At 36.4% G+C, this 22,193-nt stretch overlaps 2 protein-coding genes across 5 annotated transcripts in view; one reads left to right on the forward strand and one right to left on the reverse strand.

The window, feature by feature from the left end:
- On the forward strand, positions 1 to 4,942 carry C3H6orf120 (chromosome 3 C6orf120 homolog). 2 transcript variants are annotated; one of them, XM_032774244.2, is made up of 2 exons: positions 1 to 83; positions 3,209 to 4,942. In XM_032774244.2, the coding sequence occupies exon 2, from the start codon at positions 3,246 to 3,248 to the stop codon at positions 3,819 to 3,821; it is 576 nt and encodes a 191-aa protein (XP_032630135.1). In that variant the 5' UTR covers positions 1 to 83; positions 3,209 to 3,245; the 3' UTR covers positions 3,822 to 4,942. The 2 variants fall into 2 exon arrangements, with proteins under 2 accessions (XP_032630135.1, XP_032630137.1); XM_032774246.2 differs by lacking the exon at positions 1 to 83 and adding an exon at positions 568 to 655 and having other exon boundaries at positions 3,209 to 3,906.
- The window catches only part of PHF10 (PHD finger protein 10), a 24,123-nt gene continuing 5,961 nt past the window's right edge, over positions 4,032 to 22,193 (reverse strand). Inside the window, exons 4-12 of one of the 3 annotated variants that reach the window (XR_012655579.1) lie at positions 21,239 to 21,316; positions 20,089 to 20,222; positions 19,835 to 19,984; positions 16,830 to 16,939; positions 13,132 to 13,285; positions 12,374 to 12,529; positions 7,262 to 7,365; positions 6,784 to 6,967; positions 4,032 to 5,435 (exon numbers count right to left, since the gene is read on the reverse strand). Coding sequence is in view for 1 of the 3 variants with exons in the window: in XM_032774248.2 (XP_032630139.1) it covers positions 10,884 to 10,937; positions 12,374 to 12,529; positions 13,132 to 13,285; positions 16,830 to 16,939; positions 19,835 to 19,984; positions 20,089 to 20,222; positions 21,239 to 21,322 (842 nt within the window). In the remaining 2 variants the exon portion in view is untranslated. Of the gene's footprint in view, positions 5,436 to 6,783; positions 6,968 to 7,261; positions 7,366 to 8,793; positions 10,938 to 12,373; positions 12,530 to 13,131; positions 13,286 to 16,829; positions 16,940 to 19,834; positions 19,985 to 20,088; positions 20,223 to 21,238; positions 21,323 to 22,193 lie in introns of those variants that run through there. The other 2 variants (XR_012655578.1, XM_032774248.2) reach the window with 2 other exon arrangements.

A 22,193-nucleotide genomic window follows, 5' to 3' on the forward strand; every position in this document is an offset into this window, starting at 1 on the left:
TCTCGCGAGAGCAGGAGGCCTGCGGCCTGGCTGAGTCTCAGCAGCGGAGCACGGCGCGGTGGCCGGAGCTGCTCGGCCTGGGGGTGAGCGGGGGGCCGGGGCGGGCGGGGAGAGCCGCCGTCCCACCGCGGGGCTTAGGCTGTTTCCTCGGGAGGCAGGTGCCCCGTAACCCGGGGGAGGGGCCGCGCCTGTGAGCGCCGCTGTCACCAGCCCGGCTAAGGCAGCGAGCGGGGCCGGGCCTGGCGCCTGTCAGAGGCAGCGACCGGAGCCTGGTGTCCGATCGCCGCTGCTCCGTGACCGGGCGGGGCCCCTGGGCTCCGCGGCGATCCCAGCCCTAGGGTCGAGGCTGCGCCGGGGGACGCCGGCGAGGGCTGAACGCTGTCGGCATCGGGCAGGTTCCCGGGGAGGCGACGGGCGCAGCAGAGAAGGCGCTCGGCTCGTCTGAGGCGTGGGACAAAAGGGCCGTTCCGGGGTGCCCGGGAGAAAGGTGGCCCCGTTCAGCGTGTGCCGAGAGCTACAGAACGAGGTTAAGCGAGCTGGCAAACCAGGAGCAGTCCTGTGTTTCGTTCATCTCTTCCCTCAACCCTGGGAGTGCCTGTGGGCTAAACAGAAAGCAGGTTCTCCCGCTCTGAAAGCTTTTTTCGGAGAAAAGCTGGTATGTCCTTGGTATCGTCACGGTTTCATTGCTTCAGGTATCACTCACCAGGTCTAGCTTTTATATCCCCGGGACCCTGGCTTCGTCTGGCCTTTTTCTAGTTCTCCCACACTACTGCCTACTTCTTCAGGGTAGATCCCACTCCTCCTAGTCCAGTGCATGTTCCCTGGGGGAAGTGTCTTTGGCTTCCTCCCCTCTGCAAGCTTTTCTTTCATCCTCCGATCAGCGACCCCCTTGGCGCAGCCTCAGTTGTTCTTATGGTCTCTTAATACTCTCATTTACTTCTCCATCTTTTCCTGTTTCATCTTCTCATGGATGTCCCACTACGTTCTCAAATTAAAATGGATAAGGTACTCAGCACATGAATTTTCTGCCTAAAACATTCTGTCCTTTATCACTTTTCACAAATCCACTGTCTGCCTAATCACTCAAATGCCATCATTCGCTCTTTTCCCTCATGTACCTTTGCAAAATTGTGGCCTTACATTGTAAAAGTCTTTAGGGCAGAACATTCTGCAAGTTATAGGGTTATATAAATCATAGGACTGGAAGAGACTTTAAGAATTCATCTGTGCCAGTCCCCTGCACTCAGGGCAGGACTGTTGTATTATTTCTATACCATCCCTGACAGGTGTTTGTCTAACCTGCTCTTAAAAATCTCCAATGATGGAGATTCCACAACCTCTCTGGGCAGTTTATTCCCATGCTTAACCACATTGACAGGAAGTTTTTCCTAATGTCCAATCTAAACTGCCATTGCTTCAGTTTAAACCACTGCTTTTTGTCCTAGCTTCAGAGGCTAAGGAGAACAATTTCTCTCCCTCCTCCTTATAACCTTTTACGTACTTGAAAACTGTTATCATGACCCCTCTGTTTTCTCTTCTCTAGAATAAACAATTTTTTCAATTTTCCCTCATAGGTCATGTTTTCTAGACCTTTAATCATTTTTGTTGCTACTCTCTGGACTTTCTTTCAATTTATCTGCATTTTTCCTAAAATGTGGCCCCCAGAACTGGACACAATACTCCAGTTGAGGCCAAATCAGCGTGACGTAGACCAGAATAATTACTTCTTGTCTTGCTTACAACACTCCTGCTAATACATCCCAGAATATTTGAGGTTTTTTGCACCAGTGTTACACTGTTGACTCCTATTTAGTTTGTGATCCACTATGACCCCAAGATCCTTCTGCAGTACTGTACTCCTTCCTAGGCAGTCATTTTCCATTTTGTATGTGTGCAGCTGATTGTTCCTTCCTAAGTGTAGTACTTTGCATTTGTCCTTATTGAAGTTTATCCTATTTACTTCAGACCATTTCGAATTTTATTCCTATTCTCCAAAGCACTTACAGTCCCTCCCAGCTTGGTGTCATCCACAAACTTTTTAAAAGTGTACCCTCTCTGCCATCTAAATCATCAGTGAAGATATTGAACAGAATCAGACCCAGAACTGATCTCTGCGGGACCCCACTCAATATGCCCTTCCATCCTGTTTTAATTACAAATGTTTAATTTTAGAAAGCTAGGTGAAATTTGTACAAGAACTTTGATTGAAATCTCTTGAAGGCAGGGACTCTGTCCTGTATGAGTGGAAAGCACCTAGCCCATTTTGAGTACTATAATACAAATAACTGCTTATATTAATATTCAATTATAACTGTTGTATGTTTTTTTATGAAGGTGATAGTCTAAATCAGGAGTGGTGACAAACTTATTTTGGGGCTGAAACATGATAATTTTAAATGCAGAAAAAAAATTGATATGGTCAACTTTATATTCTGAAACCAGGCATGGGACTTGCAACTGAAATGTTGCCTCTTTGTACATGGCCTTTTCACATTCAGTATGACAGCATTTGTTATGAGAAACATACATACCTTTGAATTTCACTTATGTACACAAACTCAGCTGTTACATTAACAGTTTTTACTTATTTGGATAACTCCAGGATTTCTTAAACTATTTCTATGTTTTGATAGATCCACTAACTTAAATATGTAATCAGTCATTCTCAATATGCAGATATCCCCATATACATCTCTATGCACAAATCCAGATGTGTACCTCAGTATGCTACTAAAGCTAGATGAAAAACCAAATGACATGCCCAAAACTATTCTAATACAAACTAAGTCACACTTCTTCAAATGCAAAGGCCTTAATTGAATACTTTTTCCAAACCATAAAATCACTACTGAAGCTTATCCTTTTTTGACAAAAGGTCTAATTCCACCCACCTACATCTTAAGTTTATTAATTTAAAATAAGATATTCACCCAGTACTATAAGTTCACATCATCAAGCTAATGTGTTTGCTGAGCAGTTGCTACTTAAAACTGTTTATGCTTTATCTAGTTAAGCAAGTCAAGTATATTAAACCTCACATTAGCACATTTACATTTTGGATAAGTTATTGGTCCCATATAAAATCTCAGAATACATTTCACTTAAGTTAATTTTATAGGGACTTGGGTACTTCAAAGACAGGAATTCAAGAGATCTTTTCCAAAAGTGGACCACATTGAAACATGAATTATTTCTTCTATATTAACAGGGTATTTACAACATATGATGTTGGAAAAATTCCTTCAATGTCAAACATAAGAGTTATGGCAGCACATTTGAAGAAAACGTTGGTGATCCTTCTAGCAGCTCAAGCATTACTTATGGGTGATAGCTTTGAGGAAGAGGATGTACCTGATGAATGGATTCTTCTTCATGTAGTCCAAGGTCAGATTGGAGCTGGAAACTATAGCTACTTGAGACTAAATCATGAAGGGAAGATAGTACTTCAGATGCAGAGTTTAAAAGGCGATGCAGATTTGTATGTATCTGATATGACCCTTCATCCGAGTTTTGATGAATATGAGTTACAGTCTGTAACTTGTGGCCAAGATGTTGTTTATGTACCAGCCCACTTCCGCCGCCCAGTGGGAATAGGAATCTATGGTCATCCCTCTCACTCGGAGAGTGAGTTCGAAATGAAAGTATATTATGATAGAACAATTGTAGATTATCCATTTGGTGAGGCTTCCTACAACCCCGAAGAGATGGAGGCAAGCCAGAAGCGTACTCATTCACCAGAAGATCAATCTCAGGATGAGGAATCTATTTTTTGGACTATACTCATTGGAATTTTGAAACTTATACTTGAAATTCTTTTTTAAAATAATCAACTGGACATACGCTGGAGTAGAGTGCACTTATAGCCTATGACATTGAACATGAATGGCTTGCTGTGAGCATCGGTACTCTTTTTGTAAAATTACCTGAAGGTTACTTTTTCTATGCTGAAGAGGGGAAAAGCAGAGCCATATTTAATTTTGTATTGAAGCCCCCTTCCCACCTTCCAGAAGAAAAATGAGCAGAAAGCACAGTATTTGTAGAGTTTTCTTTATAAATCAGGGTTAAAGTGAATGTACAATAAAGGGAATCTTATTAAAATGTATCACTTTGAACAGGTGCATAAGAAAATGGACCTCGATAATTCACTGTATTTTCTATTAAAATGACACTTAATTTTTATACAAAGTAAGTTGTAAAATCTGCAAGGTGGTTTTATCAACTTCATCCAATTTAAAATAAAGAACTAATTTTCTAATCTCTCTGCAGTGTGAACAGATCTTTAGCAAGTGGCACTTTAAAATGCTGGCAGCCACTGGAACTTGAAAGCAGTGTAACAAAGACCAGGAAATATCAAGGTGTGGTCAAGTGATTTTAGGTGCCTAGTTAGATCGAATTTAAAGGAGCCTGACCTTTTCAAATGTAGGTAGGTCTCAGTGCTTTCTTCAGTCTCCTAAGGTATCAATTGTGCATTTAAACTGAAGCACCCAAAATCACGACCTGAATCAAGTTTGCATCTTTATTTCTCTGCAGGCAGGGCTGATCTTTCTGTCAGGGAAGATAATAAATGAATCAGTTATTCAGCTATTTTTATATCTGTAATAATAAGCAATATTGTTCACTTCTCATTAAAAGCACCCAGCCAGCATTATCATAAGCAGGAAAAGGTTTCTCTCCATATAATTACCTCTTTTCTTAAGTGTAACCAATTATAGTGCCACTCTCCATAGTTCATCTGTCTTTATGGTTGTTGGTGCATCTTATTGAAAACTAGAGCATTTAGTTCTTGGAATGCAAGCTATTTCAGTTATAGGGACTTAAACTAGTTCATAATAAAGGAGACTGGAGTTATTCTGGCAATGCATTGAAACTTTTTTTGGTTATATTCCTACAAGCTTCAAAGTCATGGCTTTTTTTTTTTTAATTAAAGCAACACTGATTATTTAAGTAATTGAATGCTTTGCCTTGATTGAATCATGGGAATACAAAACTGATGGCTATGCAGCTACCTAACATTTGTGTAGCTTTCCTCCACGTAGAGTTACTGCTACTTCATTCACATTGGCATACAGTAGTTGTCGGGCTTAAATGCCTCTTTGCCATCTGAGCAAGACTTTTTGAAAGTTTTCCCCTTTTGAATAAAAATATTGAGTTGTCATCTAAAACTGTTATGGACAGGAAACATGCTCAATTACTGCCATCATAGGAACTCAGCCAAAATATATAAAAAATTTTATTGGAAAAGATGCTTAAGTGTTTTGTTCCATATACAGAGTGGTTGTGTTAAACGCGACCAAATTTATCACTTCAATTTGTGCAGTTAATCGTATTGGAAGGCAAACATATTCCTTTAGCCTTCTTTGCTGTTTTTCCCCCTTCTTCTCCTCTTCTAGGTGGTGGGAGGGTCTTTTTTGACAACAGTCACAAAATCCAGCGACCTAAGAAAGAAAAGTGACATTAGTTAATATTTTATTAACTGTGAACCATGAATGATTTACAAGATGACTAATACTTTTATTTTTGCACACCTGTGCTAACATGGAACATGCAAAATATAACCAATGTCTAGAAGTATATTTCTTCCTTTAAATTTGAAGACAATGTAAATACATAGAGTAATATACTAAGTAGGAACAGGTGGTGGCATATACATTCCTACATATTCACTGTATCTCAAACTGGCCTGTGATCACATGACTGGGTTCACAACACATTAAGACGCTCCATGCTACTGTAAGATGGTTTGAGAAAAGAATAAATACTACCCATACTCACTTGTGACTCAAGGAAATTGAGTGCATAGATCAAAGCGTTTTATTTGTTGATTGACTACTTTAGAAATATAACTACTTCTACTTATGTCTACCTTTAGTATTGCTCAGTATGTAGATCCTAGTGTTAAATCACACAACTGAATGGAGAGAGTTCAGCAGCAATGGAACAACTGTCAACTCTACTGCAGCTCACAATGTTTCAGACATTGAACAACAGTGTACAGCAACACATTGCAGAAATGTACTGGGGTACGATACATCATACAGTAGCTGTATTTTGCGACATGGATTTAGTATTACACAATCGGACCGACTACTCCAGTCAATGCGTCTAGTTCTTTAATTCTGATTCTACACATGTCTTACACTGTGCAGTCATTTACAAAGGAGCAAAGACTGTGAAAAATGCTATAAATCAATATCTTTTATATTTAATGTAAAGTAGGTATAAAGACTAACCATAGGCAGCTTGTTATTTTTCAAGTTTAAGCATGTTACTGGGTTTAGTTGAAATGCAAGTTTTGTGACGTATAAAAAAGGGGTCAAGTGTATTTACACCAGATGGAGTATGGAGTACACACCTTTTTCTTCTACTTTAATAAAGCATTTGTACTGTTGTTAAACTTCTAAAAAATGCAAAGGTTATACTATCAATAGGGAGAATGCAAAAGTTTATACGCCCTTCATTTATGGCGAAGGTAGCATTCAATATCTTTGTGTAATCCTGAAAAAGTGGGGTTCTGAGCCATAGTGCTACTCCGTTTTGACAGGACGTCATATGTGTTGTAAAATGTGAACTGCCAATCCATACTCTTTACATTATAAAAATCAGAAAATTTGTTAGAAAACTCCATTCTGCTGTTTTGCGATAATTAATGAATGCCATCTTACACTGTAGATTGCTACTATAATAGTGTGTTTACGGTCAACTAATCATTACCCCTATGGAGTATAATTTTGTACACTGGTAGAAAAACCCCAGCCTTTAAAGGGACTAATTTCTGTTCATTACCTGAAGGGATACACCAGTCCACACAAAAGTGATTAACCACGGTCACACACATCGCAGAACATCATTTCTTCTTCAGGTGAGGCTGCCCACATTATAATGATGTTTACACACTCATACACTGGCCAAGGTAGGTCTTAATCATATAGCAAACAAGCTCCATAGCTTCAAGACTAAGAAGGGTGGCCTAGATTTAAAACCAATATTATTAATCGCACCTTTAGAAAATGAAGTTGTAAAATAATTTAGTAAATTAATTATGAGCTATTCTTACAAAATCAAGTTACTCACCTAAAGACTCAGTGCAGTGAATTGTTCTAGTAAATTTAAGTACAACTTAAGGAAATTCTAAAGAGCAAATGTTTTCTAGGAAGACTGAAATGTTGTATCAATTATTATTACAAATTCCACTGAAAGAGTATAAACGGGCATTAAAACTCCCGCATTTCCAGTTAAGTTTAAAGTCGTATATCATACTTACCACTGTTGTCACATGGGAGCAGTGTATTAAGTGCTTCAGTTCTTCCTTTTGTTGGTCCTTACCTTCAGACAAATTCCACATATAGCATTGTGGAGTGACCTTGGCTGGAAGGGTAGGAGAGGGCTATAATTCATCCCGAAGAATTATAATGGATTTACAGGAAATTTGTTAAGGTATCTCCATTTTTAACTTTTGTAAATACTATGATTGTTCCTGTGATTGAAGTGACTCTTAAGACATAAGGTGATATTTGACAAACACTGCTTATTTAAAATCTTAGAAGAGGTACCAAATTTGATATTTAGAGATGTGCAGTGAGCTATTATGTAAATACATTTACAAAAAATATGAAACCAGAACAAAGTGTAAGCTAGATCTCCTGCAGACTTGTAGTCTAGCACTTCCCTTAAATAGGAATACAATACATCATACTATATATACCTTTAAAGCTAAATCAAATTGTCAAATATAGGGGAATAGCGAAGAATGTTTATATGAATCTCCAAATTCACAAGCTTCCATGTACACAAGAGAACATTAAATTCCTAAGAAATGCAAAATTACTTAACCCAACCTGAATGGAAGCTAAAATTATACCACAAAAAAATACAATGTAATACACTTATTTGTATTTTAAGCTTCCAAAAGTTAATCAGTATTGTTGAATTGCACTATATAAATGTATGTGTTGCTTTATGGTTTACTGTTCCTTTTTTCATACAAGTCATCATGATTGCCTGTTGCTATAGAAAACACTATAATTCTACATTAAACAACCACTGCTAGAGAGAGAGTGGTAACTGTGAAAGAAAGAACTGAGTTCATACATCTATTTAAGGCAAAGACATCCCAGTGCTTAAATTGGCTGTGTACTGGTTCCCATGATTTGTTGTAGTAATTTTGTGACCAAACCCAAAGATAAGCTAGCAGTAGCTTTACTTAGAGGAAAAGAAAAAATAAAGTAAGGTATCAAATTGTTTCTCAAAGGGACACTCCAAACCTTTATATCAGACTTCAACCTACTGCAATCTTAATGAAGGTTGGATTCAATACATCACTTAATATGTTTAAATCCACTATTGCCACAGATTTTTAAAAATCTGTCTCAGTGATATTTTATATTCATTGTACAGAAAATCAACCATCTAGTTTTAAAAAAAAAAAAAAAAAAACTTGCCCAATGAAAGAGAGAATAAAAGTGGTAGACTACTTTCAACCTAAGATGGTATTAATAAAAATGGCAGGGAACATAAAGCTATTAAAAAGAAAAAAGTATTCAATACTGCCCCTTTTAAAACAAAAATGTTATTTACCAGCCAGCTCTTTCCTAACATTTAGCAAGATAATTAACGTCTTCAGCAATTCTTAATCTGTCAGAATTCATTGCCTTGCTTTTAAAATGTTTGAAGTTACCAAACCCCCTTTTGTGGCTATAGTCTGCTTAACTTGTCTGGCCTGAAGAGTTTTAAATAAAACCCACCGGATATTTATATACAACTTCCTTTTCAAAAGATGACAGAGGCATTCAGAGAGACTTTTTTTGCTTATTTATTTTAAAAAAGCATAGTCAAACCTGTTTTATACATAAATATAGTAAAACTGTAAAAGAAGTCTAACATTCACAAATGTCTCTACAAAATAAATATCATGGAAGTGAAAGCATACATAGAAAATTCTTACTGGTAACTATTCTATGTCTCCTACATATATACCTTGTATACCCTGCTCTTCCCAACAAAAGGATAGTGGCACATACTTAAACCTCAGTCTTGCTGTGTTTATCTACCCTCTTGTTGCTTACTGCTACATTCTAAGAGTAAGGTTTTTGTTGTGTTCTTTTACCTATAGCTAAGTAAAACAAACCTCTCTAAAATAGCAAGTGCACTTCTCTAATCCAAATTCTATTTCAGCTATGAATTATTCATACTATACTGCCATAATATACAGCAGCAAACTCCCTCTCACTCCAATGAAACTAAAGTGAACTAACTTTTGGTTACTGTACCCCTGTTAGTGTATGTGTAGTTAATACTTTGATACATATAATTATAAAATTAGACACTGACTTATGTGTATTTATTGTTAATACTTCCCTCTACTTCCACTCTACTAACTTGTGTTCACTAGAAACTGAAATAATCACAGCATATTAAAAACAGAGAGCCCCAAGGTATGGAAGCACTCTTTTTAAAAAAAAAAAAAAAGGGGGTGGGGGGGGAGGGAGAAAAACAAACCAAACAAAACACAAGGTATTCACATTTCAAAGCAATTCAAGTTCTACCAGCCTAAAGAAATTAAATGGCTTTTAGGGAACACTATGAAAATATCTGTCTATCCTGTATGGGAAATCATAATATCCCATTTGACCATTTTATTTTCCAAATCACCTTCATCTTATTTTGATGAAGGGTGAGGCAGAGGGACTCTGTAACTAACTTCCATGCTGCTGTGCTGCAGCTCAGAGTCTCAAATCAAGCATTGCAACCACCCAGACAAGCATGATTTTTCTCTGAGGTCCTACTGCCTGTGGGCAAGGCATTTAAATTTCATATATAGTGAACCCATGGCAAAATGTTTTGGGGACCTAGTAGCTCAACACATGGCAGATTTATTATGTGCAAAAACCTCCTGAACTCTGAGAACAGAACCCTGTGTGTGCAATGTAGTAGCCAGTCCTGCATCAATTGCAACAACATCCAAGACGCATACACTTTGTGATGTAACGAAATATAAAACATGCTAACCATATCAGTTAAAAGGGTGACACTTAATAAAAATGGCTTCACACAAAATACACCAGTTTTCCTGCTTAAAAAGAGAAGTAAATATGAGAATTCCATTGTATCATTTATACTGTATTGACTATAGCTATTCACTTATATATATTGATGTTGCAGCAATTATCCTTCAATTTTAATTAAATGTAACCTAAAGATTATCCTATAAAATGTGGACAAACTGAATAATACAGAGGAAAAATATTACCCAAAACCCCAGAATGTAAAGGGACATTTAAGATCCATTTATAGCCTTCAGCTTCAAGTGCCTTCATATTTAGGTACGTTCTGGTATATCAATATCTGTTCAATCATTTTGTAGGCCACCTCTAACAAGAATGTTCACATCTAATCAGTTTTAAGATATTTCATGTAAGGGGCATACTAAAGATGTTTTAAAATTCCCATTTAAAAAAAATGCACAGCTGTGCCACCTCTTGAGGTATCAACAGCCTGATGCATCACCTTTGAGTAATGCTAGGTACGCTGAAGTTGTGAAGACGTGCCATACAAATATTTTGGCACTGTAAGTTATCGAGTTAGCTTGCACTAATTGCTTTGTTACTAACATAATCGGTAGTTTAAATTAATGGGTAATAGCCATTTGGGTCCATTTTCAAACTGCAGTACTGCATTACTTGTACAGCTCTACATTTAGGAGTTCAGAACCTTACAAATGGTTCTGTTTCATTCGTTCTCTCTATGTATTCAAAAGACCACTAGACAGAGCAGACTAACCAACAGATACTGTACTTTGTGGTCTTCATACCTAAATGAAGCTCCTTTTTCTGTCAGACCAGTCGCATACAATCTCTAATGTAAAGTTAAACAATGCTAACACTTTTTCAAGCTTCATCTTTGGATTTCATATTCTTGAAAATACTGGCATGAGTTTGGGTCTGTAATAAGCAATTCGCAAAGTTACATATATAAAAAGATATTTATATTACACAGTTCAAACATCCATAATTTGCATCTATCCTAAAAAACTCCTCAAAAGAGGAGAGATGGCGCAAGCTTGATAGTTTTGTTATAAACTGCAAAAAATATGTATTGTGCAATTATCGAATCTACAGAAACCTTTTCCAATCAACTGACGCTGTCCAATTCTTATTGACAACTAACTTCTAAGTTTGATGTATAGCTTCTTTATCAACCAACAGTAAATTTAGATTGTTAGCAAACATTCCTGAATTGTAAAATTCAAACCATTAACAGCCCACAATTACCTTTGCTGCTGCAAGATTTCTCAAAACATACGATCTTGACATCACAGAAAAAAAAATCTTGCTTTTTTTTTTTTTTAAAACAGCATCTTTTGGCAAACACTCCCAATTACCATGGTTTAAACCCTTCCTTACTGTAGCATCTTGCCACACAATGGGCCTGCTCCTGCTCCCGCTCCCACTGAAGTCAATGGCAAACTTACTGAATTCAATGGGAGCAGGATTGGACCACATGTATTTTGAAAGTGTACAATCAAGACCCCTTTCCTGTACAAAGTTCCATAGACTAAAATTTAAATCATGCAGATAAATATATTTCAAGAGAAATTGGAGTTCAATCTCATTTGACTAATGGGAAAGTGTTACATTATTAATATTGATTATTCTATCCTGGGTTTGGTAATCACTCCTTTACAGATGTTAAAGTGCCTTATCATCATAGCCAAATTTTAGCATGAGTAAGAACATTCTGCCGACAGAAATGCCTTTTGTAACATGAATTAGATAAACTGTTATTCTCCATATCTGTCCCAAGTGTTTGGGTAGTGTTGCTTAAACTGTAGTTAGTTTTGCATTCCGCCCCAAAGTTGGCTGCACTTATTGGTAAGTGAAGTAAAACCTATAAATAGTCTAATACTTGGGGATCCTTCAGGATGTAAGGCCCTATTTAAGTGCATGTTATGACAATATATTCAGCCATATTGCTGCGCCTTACAGCACTGGTCTCATGATCTGTTGCCATACTAATTAGTACTAAGACAAAAACAGCGAATACTCGATGGTGGTTTTACACTGACTGCTACATTAAAGCAGTCAGGAAAATAAAAAATTCTCTTTATAACAGCCATAATTTTTTTTTGCTGTAATTGCCCAGAAATCAGTTATGACACAGAATTAGAAGCCACTCCATAGCCAGGGTAACAGAAAAGCCCCTAGTGAAATAAAAGACAAAAAAGGAAGGAAAGAAGCAAACAGCTGAGAGCACAACAGGAGAGCAGCTAGTGAAGTACAGCAAGCAGAACTTCCATATTTTTGAAAAACAAAGTTAAATATTTCAGGGAGAGAGGCTGGTCAGTAAAGAAGCGGAGTCAGGGGCTTTTTTCTTCTACCTTGTACCCAGGAACTGATTTGGACAGTACAGAACGTTTGGAACCATCTTTTCTTGGAGTAGCACTTTTGTCTCTTGTTTTTTGTCTTCCCTGAAAAGAATCCTCCTGGTTGTCATTGGCGCATTCACCTTCAGACACATTGCCAGATGAGTTGTCCTATAATAAAAACGTAACTTTTTTTGAGAGAGAGAAACTAGTCTTTTCTAAGCTCCAATGCCAACAAGGGTTAGTGGCTTCCTATCTACAGGAGCACAGGTGAAATTTGGTATGGCCAGTTTTATTGTAACCTTTTATGTCTATATGTCTCACACAGAGGCTGGCATCACAGCACAAGGGTTCCAGTATTTTCCAGGGGATCCTCATGCAAAATCGGTGAAGCAGCATTTATCCTTTGTTCTAAATTGTTTTAATTTAAGACTTGTCAAAACCAAATTATTTACCAATATGCTGGATGTTCAACATCTATCAAGTCTTTCACAGATACAGGCCAGAAAAGCAAATAAATTGCCCAACACATGTTTGAAATATGCTACCAAACTGCATGAAATTTGGCATCTAAAAGAAGCATTAAAATGGTAAAACCAATTTTTTTTTTTTTTTTTTTTTTTTTGCTTCTGCCTCACAGTTCTCCTTTAACCTAAACTCTACTGGACACAGATGTTAAAAATCCAAGCGAAGCCACTACTGACATTGACCAAAGGGAAGGGGAAGAAAGAGAATCTCTTTTTTGTTAAAGATCACTTTTCAATTTATCTCACCGAATTGCCTTTGATTTTCCGTTTGTCGTCCCCTCGACCCTCTTCTGCATCATCCGAATCTCCATCACTGTCCAGTGCAGGCAGTTCTGGATCCAAAGGTGGTTCATAAAGGGCTGTGTTTAATGGCAAATAACGAAGTTCATCTGGGGAGTATCTAAAATCAAGAAATAATTGTTTACTACCATATACTTACACACACACACACCCCATTAACAAAATATAAAAACACTTAATTGCCAGTGAAAAATAAAAAAAAAAGTCTGGACAAGCTGAAAGCCCATTTTTAACTGCATATAACATTACCACAATTGTGTGCACATGAACAATAATTATGTACACAATTCTGAAAATCTGGGTCACAAATACATCTCTTCTTCTTGGTCATAAATGTTACTCCATGTTAAAGAATATTTGGTTACATTTAAAAAAAAACACTTCAGCTACTCAGTCCAGTAAAAGGTGCATGTTCTCTCACAGCTTATAGACAAAGGCCTGATCCAAAGCCCACTGAAAACAATGAAGTCCTTCCATTGATTTTAATGAGCTTTGGATCAAGCTCGAAACCCTAGTGTCTGAGCAATCAACTAAATAGATCCCCCAATTGTTTGAGAATTCACAGAGACACAAAGTTTAGGAAGTTATTCAACATCATATGGAGCTGCACGAAAAAGAACTTTTTAAGACTTCAATCCCGCACTGGAACCTGTTATTCAGCACTCCCTTTGCCACTGTAGAGTTCCATTGAAGTCAACAAGTATGTGCACAGCCAAAGAGATTATACTAGCAGATACTAACACAGCATCAGGGCTTAGATGAGTACAGTAAAAGAAGTAGAACCAACAGTTTGCTAAATATCCAGAGATAGATTTAACATGTTTGTTGGTTCAAGGTGCTTTGTTCTAGCTGGCAGACTCAGGATAGGTTTAATTATTTTTAACTAGGGCTGTCAATTAATTGCAGTTAACTCAAATGATTAATACAAAACAAATTAACTAGATTTAAAAACTTAGGCACGATTAATCACAGTTTTTTTTAACAGGCGTCTTCAGCATGGAAGCATGTACTCTGGAATGGTGATCGAAGCATGTACAAATGTTCAGCATATCTGGCTACACCAGTGTCATGCGAATCCCTGTTCTCACTTCCAGGTTTCAGAGTAGCAGCTATGTTAGTCTGTATCCGTAAAAAGAATAGGAGTACTTGTGGCACCTTAGAGAGTAACAAATTTGAGCATAAGCTTTCGTGGCCCACAAAAGCTTATGCTCAAATAAATTTGTTAGTCTCTAAGGTGCCACAAGTACTCCTGTTCTTTTCACTTTCAGGTGACATTGTAAATAAGAAGTGGGCAGCATTATCTCCCATAAATGTAAACAAATTTGTCTTAGCTATTAGCTGAACAAGAAGTAGGACTGAGTGACTTGTAGGCTCTAAAGTTTTACATTGTTTTTCTTTTGAGTGCAGTTATTTAATAAAAAATAATAAGTCTATATTTATACGTTACAGTTTCATGATAAAGAGATTGCATTATACTACTTGTATGAGGTGAATTGAAAAATACTATTTCTTTTATCTTTTTACAGAGCAAATATTTGTAATAAAAATAGCAGAAAGTGAGCACTGTACACTTTGTATTGTGTTGTAATTAAAATTAATATATTTGAAAATGTAGAAAACATCCAAAAATATTTAAATAAATGGTATTTTATTATGGTTTAACAGTGCAATTAAAACTGCCAGTAATTGTGACTTTTTTTTCAAATCTCATGATTAATCTTTTTAATCATCTGACAGCCCTATTTTAACCAAAATTAATACAGAACAGCATTTTAATGTGGACTAATACATTAACTATATTTATATTTGTGTTGGAAGATGATTATGACAGTTAATCTAAGAGACTGGCATAATCCATGGAACAAACATTTTACACCCACATATTCACCAAAGATCAAACAATGCATACACTGAAACCTCCAGTAAGTAATGTTTACTATCCCCAAGAGCCTATTTATTTTACATTATATAAAATACCATATGGACACATATATAAATATAAAACAAATTTCACAATTATTAATTAGGCTCCAAAAGAAAGCAGTAAGGGACACAGAATTATGTGGACTGAAATTTCAAAAATATGCCAATTATATTTAGTGCACATTTCATATGTTAATTATGAAATGTACTTCCTTGAGAAATGAGCATGCTTTTTTCAGCAAAATGGGGAAAAAATGTAACACGTGAAATTTGTGGCATGGGATTAATACGTCATAGAATATCAAACATTTTAATGCAGTTATAATCCTTCAGATATTGCCTCAATTTCTAACATTTTAAGTGTTTTTTCATTGGGAACATACAATGAATGGTGCAGGTATACAAACTCTATATTCCTAGCAACTAAATACCTGAGAAGGCTGCTGTGCATTAGTTATTCCACTTAAATGACCTTTACTTTAAGTCAGCATTAGAAAAGATGAATGGAAAGTACAGGTGCATTAGGTGTGCACATAACCCTTCTTGGTAAAACCACACCCTTTTGGAAATCATTTTGCACTCATATAGCAACTGTGATCTGAGGATCTCAAATCACTTTATCAAGGGGACCACTATTCCTGTTTTACGAATGGTGAAACCGAGGCCTACTGCGAATTCGTGACTTGCGTATGGTCACACTGCAATCTAGCAGCAATCAGGAATAAAATCTTGGCTCTCGGTTATCTGTTCTAATAACCAAATCAAGCTGCATCTCCATTTGCTTCACTCTGGAGATAATGTACATTGAGTCAACCCTTACATATAACATGGAAGTTTCTGGAGAAAACATTTCCAGGCTAATCTTGGGCAATACAACGTATTAAGGCTATGTGCCACAGGGCAGAGGTTTTAAAAGCTTATATACACAGTGAAGCATAGGCATTTTGAGAGGGAGAGGGGTCCGTTTATCAAAACTTTCCCTCCTCTCTCACACATCCAATTTCACCTAAATTCTTAGGCCATCCAAAATCAATCAAAATTAGCTATTAGTAATGATCAGTCTTAGAAAAACCACTTCCTAAAACTGTTTCTCTGCATTCATGCAAAATTGCTGCATAGAAAGCGTTGGACCACAAGCCTGCAATACAAAATTTAGACATATCACATATACTCTTGACAGTGTCTGTAGAGCCCTAGCACTGAATGGACACAGAGAGTGAACTACTCTCTGTTGCATGTCAAATCAGTCCCGCTAGAACAGTGGTGGGCAACCTGCAGCCCATCAAGGTAATCCGCTGGCAGGCTGCGAGGCAGTTTGTTTACATTGACTGTCTGCAGGCACGGGCACCTGCAGCACCCTGTGGCCTTGCCTGTGAATGGTCAATGTAAACAAACTGTCTCGCAGCCCACCAGTGGATCACCCCGACGGGCCGCATGCAGCCCGCGAGCCACAGGCTGCCCATCACTGCTCTAGAACAAGGCTGAGGCACACTGACAGAGCAGTGTGGAGAAGCTTGCACTGCTGCTGCCACTGCCAAACTTGTTCAGTGGAGAATGCACTTCAGTCTTTTGGTCGGTCAGACTCCCGTACCTCACGGACATAAAATTCACTCAAAATTATTTTGTAAGTATTATCACTAATACTCATCTCAGCTAGTTTCCTGGGAAAGACAAGCAAGTAGATGTAATATAGACAGCAACTATGATATCTTTTTAAGTACCTTTTGTAGTACTCCTGGAACTGGCCTGGTATGAGAGCCACTGGATAAGGACTAACCTTTGTTCTCTCTGTAGGTAATATTTTGTATTTTCCTTGAGGCACCTGGATAATCTGTATTGTTTAATAAAAAACAAAGATCTCATTTTTCACACAAGCAACTTTTTTTTTTTTTAATTCATTTGTCTCTTCCACATTTTTGAACTCGGCCTTTATTATGCTGGAACAGTCACCTGATTTTTCCCAGATTCACTGCAGCACTTAAGGACATATATTATATACAGCATATTTTATAGTTCTACTGTCAAAATAATATTCTATAAAAATCTAAATAATAAATGCCTATTTAACTAGGGCTGTTAATCACAACTCACAACTAACTCAAAAAAATTAATTACGATTAAAAAAATTAATCGTGCTTAATCGCACTGCTAAACAGAACAACAATTGAAATTTATTAAATATTTTAGGATGTTTTCCTACATTTTCAAATACATTGATTTCTATTACAACATAGAATACAAAGTGTTCAGTGATCACTTTATATTATTTTTTATTACAAATATTTGCACTGTAAAAATGATAAAAGAAATAGTATTTTTCAATTAACCTCAGACAAGAACTGTAGTGCAATCTCTTTATACTGAAAGTGTAACTTACAAATGCAGATTTTTTTTTTGTTACATAACTGCTCTCAAAAACAAAACAGTATAATAATTTAGAACCTACAAGTTCACTCAGTCCTACTTCTTGATCAGCCAATCGCTAAGACAAACAAGTTTGTTTACATTTACTGGACATGCTGCTGCCTGCGTCTGATTTACAATGTCCCTGAAAGTGAGAACAGGCTTCACATGGCACTTTTGTAGCCAGCGTTGCAAGGTATTTACATGACAGATATGCTAAACATTCGTACGCCCCTTTATGCTTCGGCCACCATTCCAGAGGATATTCTTCCATGCTGATGATGCTCGTTAAAAAATAATGTGTTAATTAAATTTGTTACTGAACTCAGTGAGGGAGAACAGTATGTCTTTGGCTGTTTTATCTGCATTCTGCCATATATTTCATGTTACAGCAGTCTCGAATGATGATCCAGCATATGTTCGTTTTAATAACACTTCCACAGCAGATTTGACAAAACGCAAAGAAGATACCAATGTGAGATTTCTAAAAATAGCTACAGCACTGGACCTAAGGTTTAAGTGCCTTCCAAAATCTGAGGGGGACAAGGTGTGGAGCATGCTTTCAAAAGTTTTAAAAAAGCAACAATCAGATGTAGATACTATAGAACCCAAACCACCAAAAAAGAAAATCAACCTTCTGCTGGTGGCATCTGACTCAGAGGATGAAAATGAACACGCAACAGTCTGCTCTGCTTTGGATCGTATCAAGCAGAACCCATCATCAGCATGGACGCATATCCCCTGGAATGGTGGTTGAAGCATGAAGGGATATATGACTCTTTAGTGCATCTGGCATGTAAATACCTTGCGATGCTGGCTAGAACAGTGCCATGTGAATGCCTGTTCTCACTTTCAAGTGACATTGTAAACAAAAGCGGGCAGCATTATCTCATCTAAATTGTAACCAAATTTGGTTGTCTGAGCAACCGGCTGAAGTAGGACTGAGTGGACTTGTAGGCTCTAAAGTTTTATGTTGTTTTATTTCTGAATGCAGTTATTTTTTATAAAGAATTCTACATTTGTAAGTTCAACTTTCATGATAAAGAGATTTCACTACACTACTTGTATGAGGTGAATTGAAGAATACTATTTTTGTTTTTTACAGTGCAAATATTTGTAATCAAAAATAAACATGAAGTGAGCACCATACACTTCATATTCTGTGTTGTAATTGAAATCAATATATTTGAAAATGTAGTAAACATCCACAAATATTTAAATAAATGGTATTCTAATGTTGTGTAATAGAGCGTTTTTTTTTAAATCGCTTGACTGCCCTATATTTAAGACAATGGACACCTAATCTCCTTTATGTCATTATGACTCTGTAATACACCCTTTTATTACATTTACATTACCATACAAGCTGCTAAATAAAGTAAAACACAGATTAGTTTTCATACTGAGCATCTTTAAAATGAAATTTTACCAGAGCAGCATAATAGTAGAGAGTAGTAAGAACAAGGGTCTCTAACTTTGAAAGCAGACTTTTGTGTACAAAAGTATCGGGTATGATGAGCATATACAAACTAGAATCTCACAGGAACAGCCATAAAAGAGCAGATCAGTGGTCCACTATCCTGTCACTGACAGGGGCCAATATCAGAAAAGTCTAAAATCTTTAAATGGACTACTATGCAATAATTTATCTATGGGGAAAGCTTCCGCTTAACTGCTCTCTGGCAAGTAGTGCTTGGCTTAAATTCTGAAGCAAGACTGATACATACTTTTATCCTTTCAGTTGAACTATATAAAATATTTTTGTTCATAAATGTCTAAACCTTTCTAGACTACTACTAAAATTTTTGCATCAAGAATAATTTGTAGAATTTACTATCACAAGCTAACTTTTTGACAATCAGTAAATATCAATTTTAAATTTCTTGCCTTTTAATTTCATTAGGTGTCCCCATACTCTTGTGTTATGAGAAATGGTAATAGGGGCATCCAAATGACCTGACCTCCTTTATGCTATTTTATATACTACTACCATAACACTTATTTGTCTCATGTCTAAACTAGGTAGTGCTAATAGTGCTTCCTCACGTGGAAGTCTTTCCAGCTTAAGAAATCAATTAGTTAATATAAAGGATATTAAAAAAACTAAAGTGGAACGCTCTATTCTATTTGGCAAAATTACTTTTTAAAATGTATATATTCAAATCTATTTATTTCTAACCCAAATTAATTCTAATCCAATATTACGATAAAAAATGGTTACAACAATATGTTTTCAGAAAAAGCACCAAAAAGACTGACATCTTTACTATAATAAACAAGGAGCTACCTGTCATTATCAAGCAATAAATTTAAGTCAACTTACATGTGTCTGTAAATCAAAATAGGCTCTTCTTTCTTCCATTCGTTCCCGGTTTAAATTGCTGTTAAACTCTGCAGCTTTCTTGGCAGCTTTCTTAATATATTCTGGAACTTTACTAGCTTCTACTTTTTGTGTGTTCTGTTGTTGCATTTGCTGAAATAAAAATAATTTGAAAAATCAGATATCGCAAAAGGAACTTAATCCACATGCCCAGTATGTTCTGGCTCTGGTTCATTAAAGTCTGAGGGAGTACTTACAGAGTACTCTTTATAATGATCTGTTATTCGCTGACGTTCTTTTTCTTGCAGTATTACAGAATACTCAGCGTGTTTGGCAGGATATTCTTTAATCATCAAATCAATCACTTCATCACTGCGTAAGGCTGTTAGACCTAGATTAGATAAAACACACTAATAACTCTACATTGCAAAACAAATTTTAAGTCATTTACCATTTTGACCCGTAGTCTACTGTAAAGTTTGCCATTAAAGCAGACAGCCTAACATACACAACACCTTTCACTGAACATAGAAATTATGCTGCAACAACTCTCTTTTTAAAAAATTCTAAAATGAACCACTCCTCCATTTTCAAAACATTTTAGGGGGGTTAACTGTGTGGTTCTCATTGAATTTAATGGAAGCTGTATGCCTAAAGCCTCATGTTTTGCTTTAAAAAAAAGATTAGGAAAAATCAGCAGCCCAAAATTTTATGCAGCTATTATTCTGTTTATAGATTCTGTCATATGTCAAATAAACCAGTGACAAATCAGAAGATACAGAATACAGGGAAGCAATGAAAGTGATTTTATAAAACAGTCAACTTCCTGTATCAGATGAGAGTGCAGTGTTACACAGATTTGTGATATCAAAAAGAACAGAACTGTGATAGACATTAATCAATCAGTACGTCAATCCAATCTAATGTTTATTATAAGTGAAAGAAGAAAATATTAAGATTTTCATTCTGATATGAATATACTCAAGTACTTTAATTCACATGACCTCGAACCTGCAAGCTGATCAACATAGGCAGACCTTTAGAGCTGCACAAAGCCCCATCTAAGACAATAGGTCTTCATGCCGACACACAGGTTCTCTTGATCAGCTTGGAAAAGCAGGGCCTACATCAATAAAATATCTCCTTCAGCAAATGAAGCCATTAGAACTGGTAAAAATAACGTGAAGATCTAGCAGTCTGTTGAAGACCTTAGACTCAAAATATTACACATTTTTAACTTTACATTACATAACATTTTAAAGGTAAAATAAATAACCTTATTGCAATCAAAACCAATTTAAGTGTCTAGTCAAAAATTACTTGATTCTATCATTTTAAGGCAGGAATCAAACATTCTAGCCTAATCCAACTGCATCAGAAAGCTGAAAATTCATTTTGTTTTCTTACCTAAAGTACACTGAGTCTCTGTGATGACATTTAGTTCTCTGAGGTAGAGTTTTTCCTTATGAGACAGATCTCGTCTCTCTAAATCTCCAAGAGAGCACAAAACAGTAGTAAAACCGTGTAGTGTTATACATTTCCAAATCCATCACAAAAGAAGTTCAAACTAGGCCAAAAACTAGTTTACAACTTCTTTTCCACATGCTGAAAAAGGAAGTCTGAACAATAAAATGTCTATTTTAGTTAATATTTAGTTTAGCAGTAGTACAATCCAGGGATGATAATAGAAAGTCTGACAAAATTACATTAATAAAATGTAATCTAAGGGGATATTCATTTAACAGACACAAAATTATTCCAAACAAAAGTACTACACTACTATAGAAAAAGATGTTAATGTTTCTTTTATAAATAGTTTAAAAATTAGATTTCCCTCCAAGAAATTGCAGTAAAATGACACTGACAAATAGTAAAGGCAGAAAGTAAGTTTTTGAAAAGTGTTTTACAAAGTCTAATGTAAGGATTATAGTAGTTAATGATGGAGAAGACAGACTGTCATCAATTCTCACATAAGTGAAGCACAGATCCCCCTGAGTATTCTGATATTTTCCCTCCACCTGGAAATAATGTATTGCACTATTGTACAAGAACTAAAAACTGAAACTGACCAACCTAGTTCACTATCCAAGTTGAGCAAAATTCAGAAAGTTCCCAATAATATCAAACACTCAAAAATAAATTAAGGCCAAGATTAACAGAAGTCACTTAAGCACCCCATCCTCTGAAAAGCAGGCTCCTTTACATAATTTCAACATAGGCACCCAAAAATCACCAGCCACTTTTGAAATCTCAGCCCAGATTTTCAGTTAATTATTGGTAATAGAGATAGAAAAATGGGTAAACTTGATTTTTATCTTGACTATGTCCTCTTAACTGAAAGAGCTATGTTATATTCCAAAAG

This window comes from Chelonoidis abingdonii, chromosome 3 (assembly GCF_003597395.2).
Source record: "Chelonoidis abingdonii isolate Lonesome George chromosome 3, CheloAbing_2.0, whole genome shotgun sequence".
Lineage (NCBI taxonomy): Eukaryota > Metazoa > Chordata > Testudines > Testudinidae > Chelonoidis > Chelonoidis abingdonii.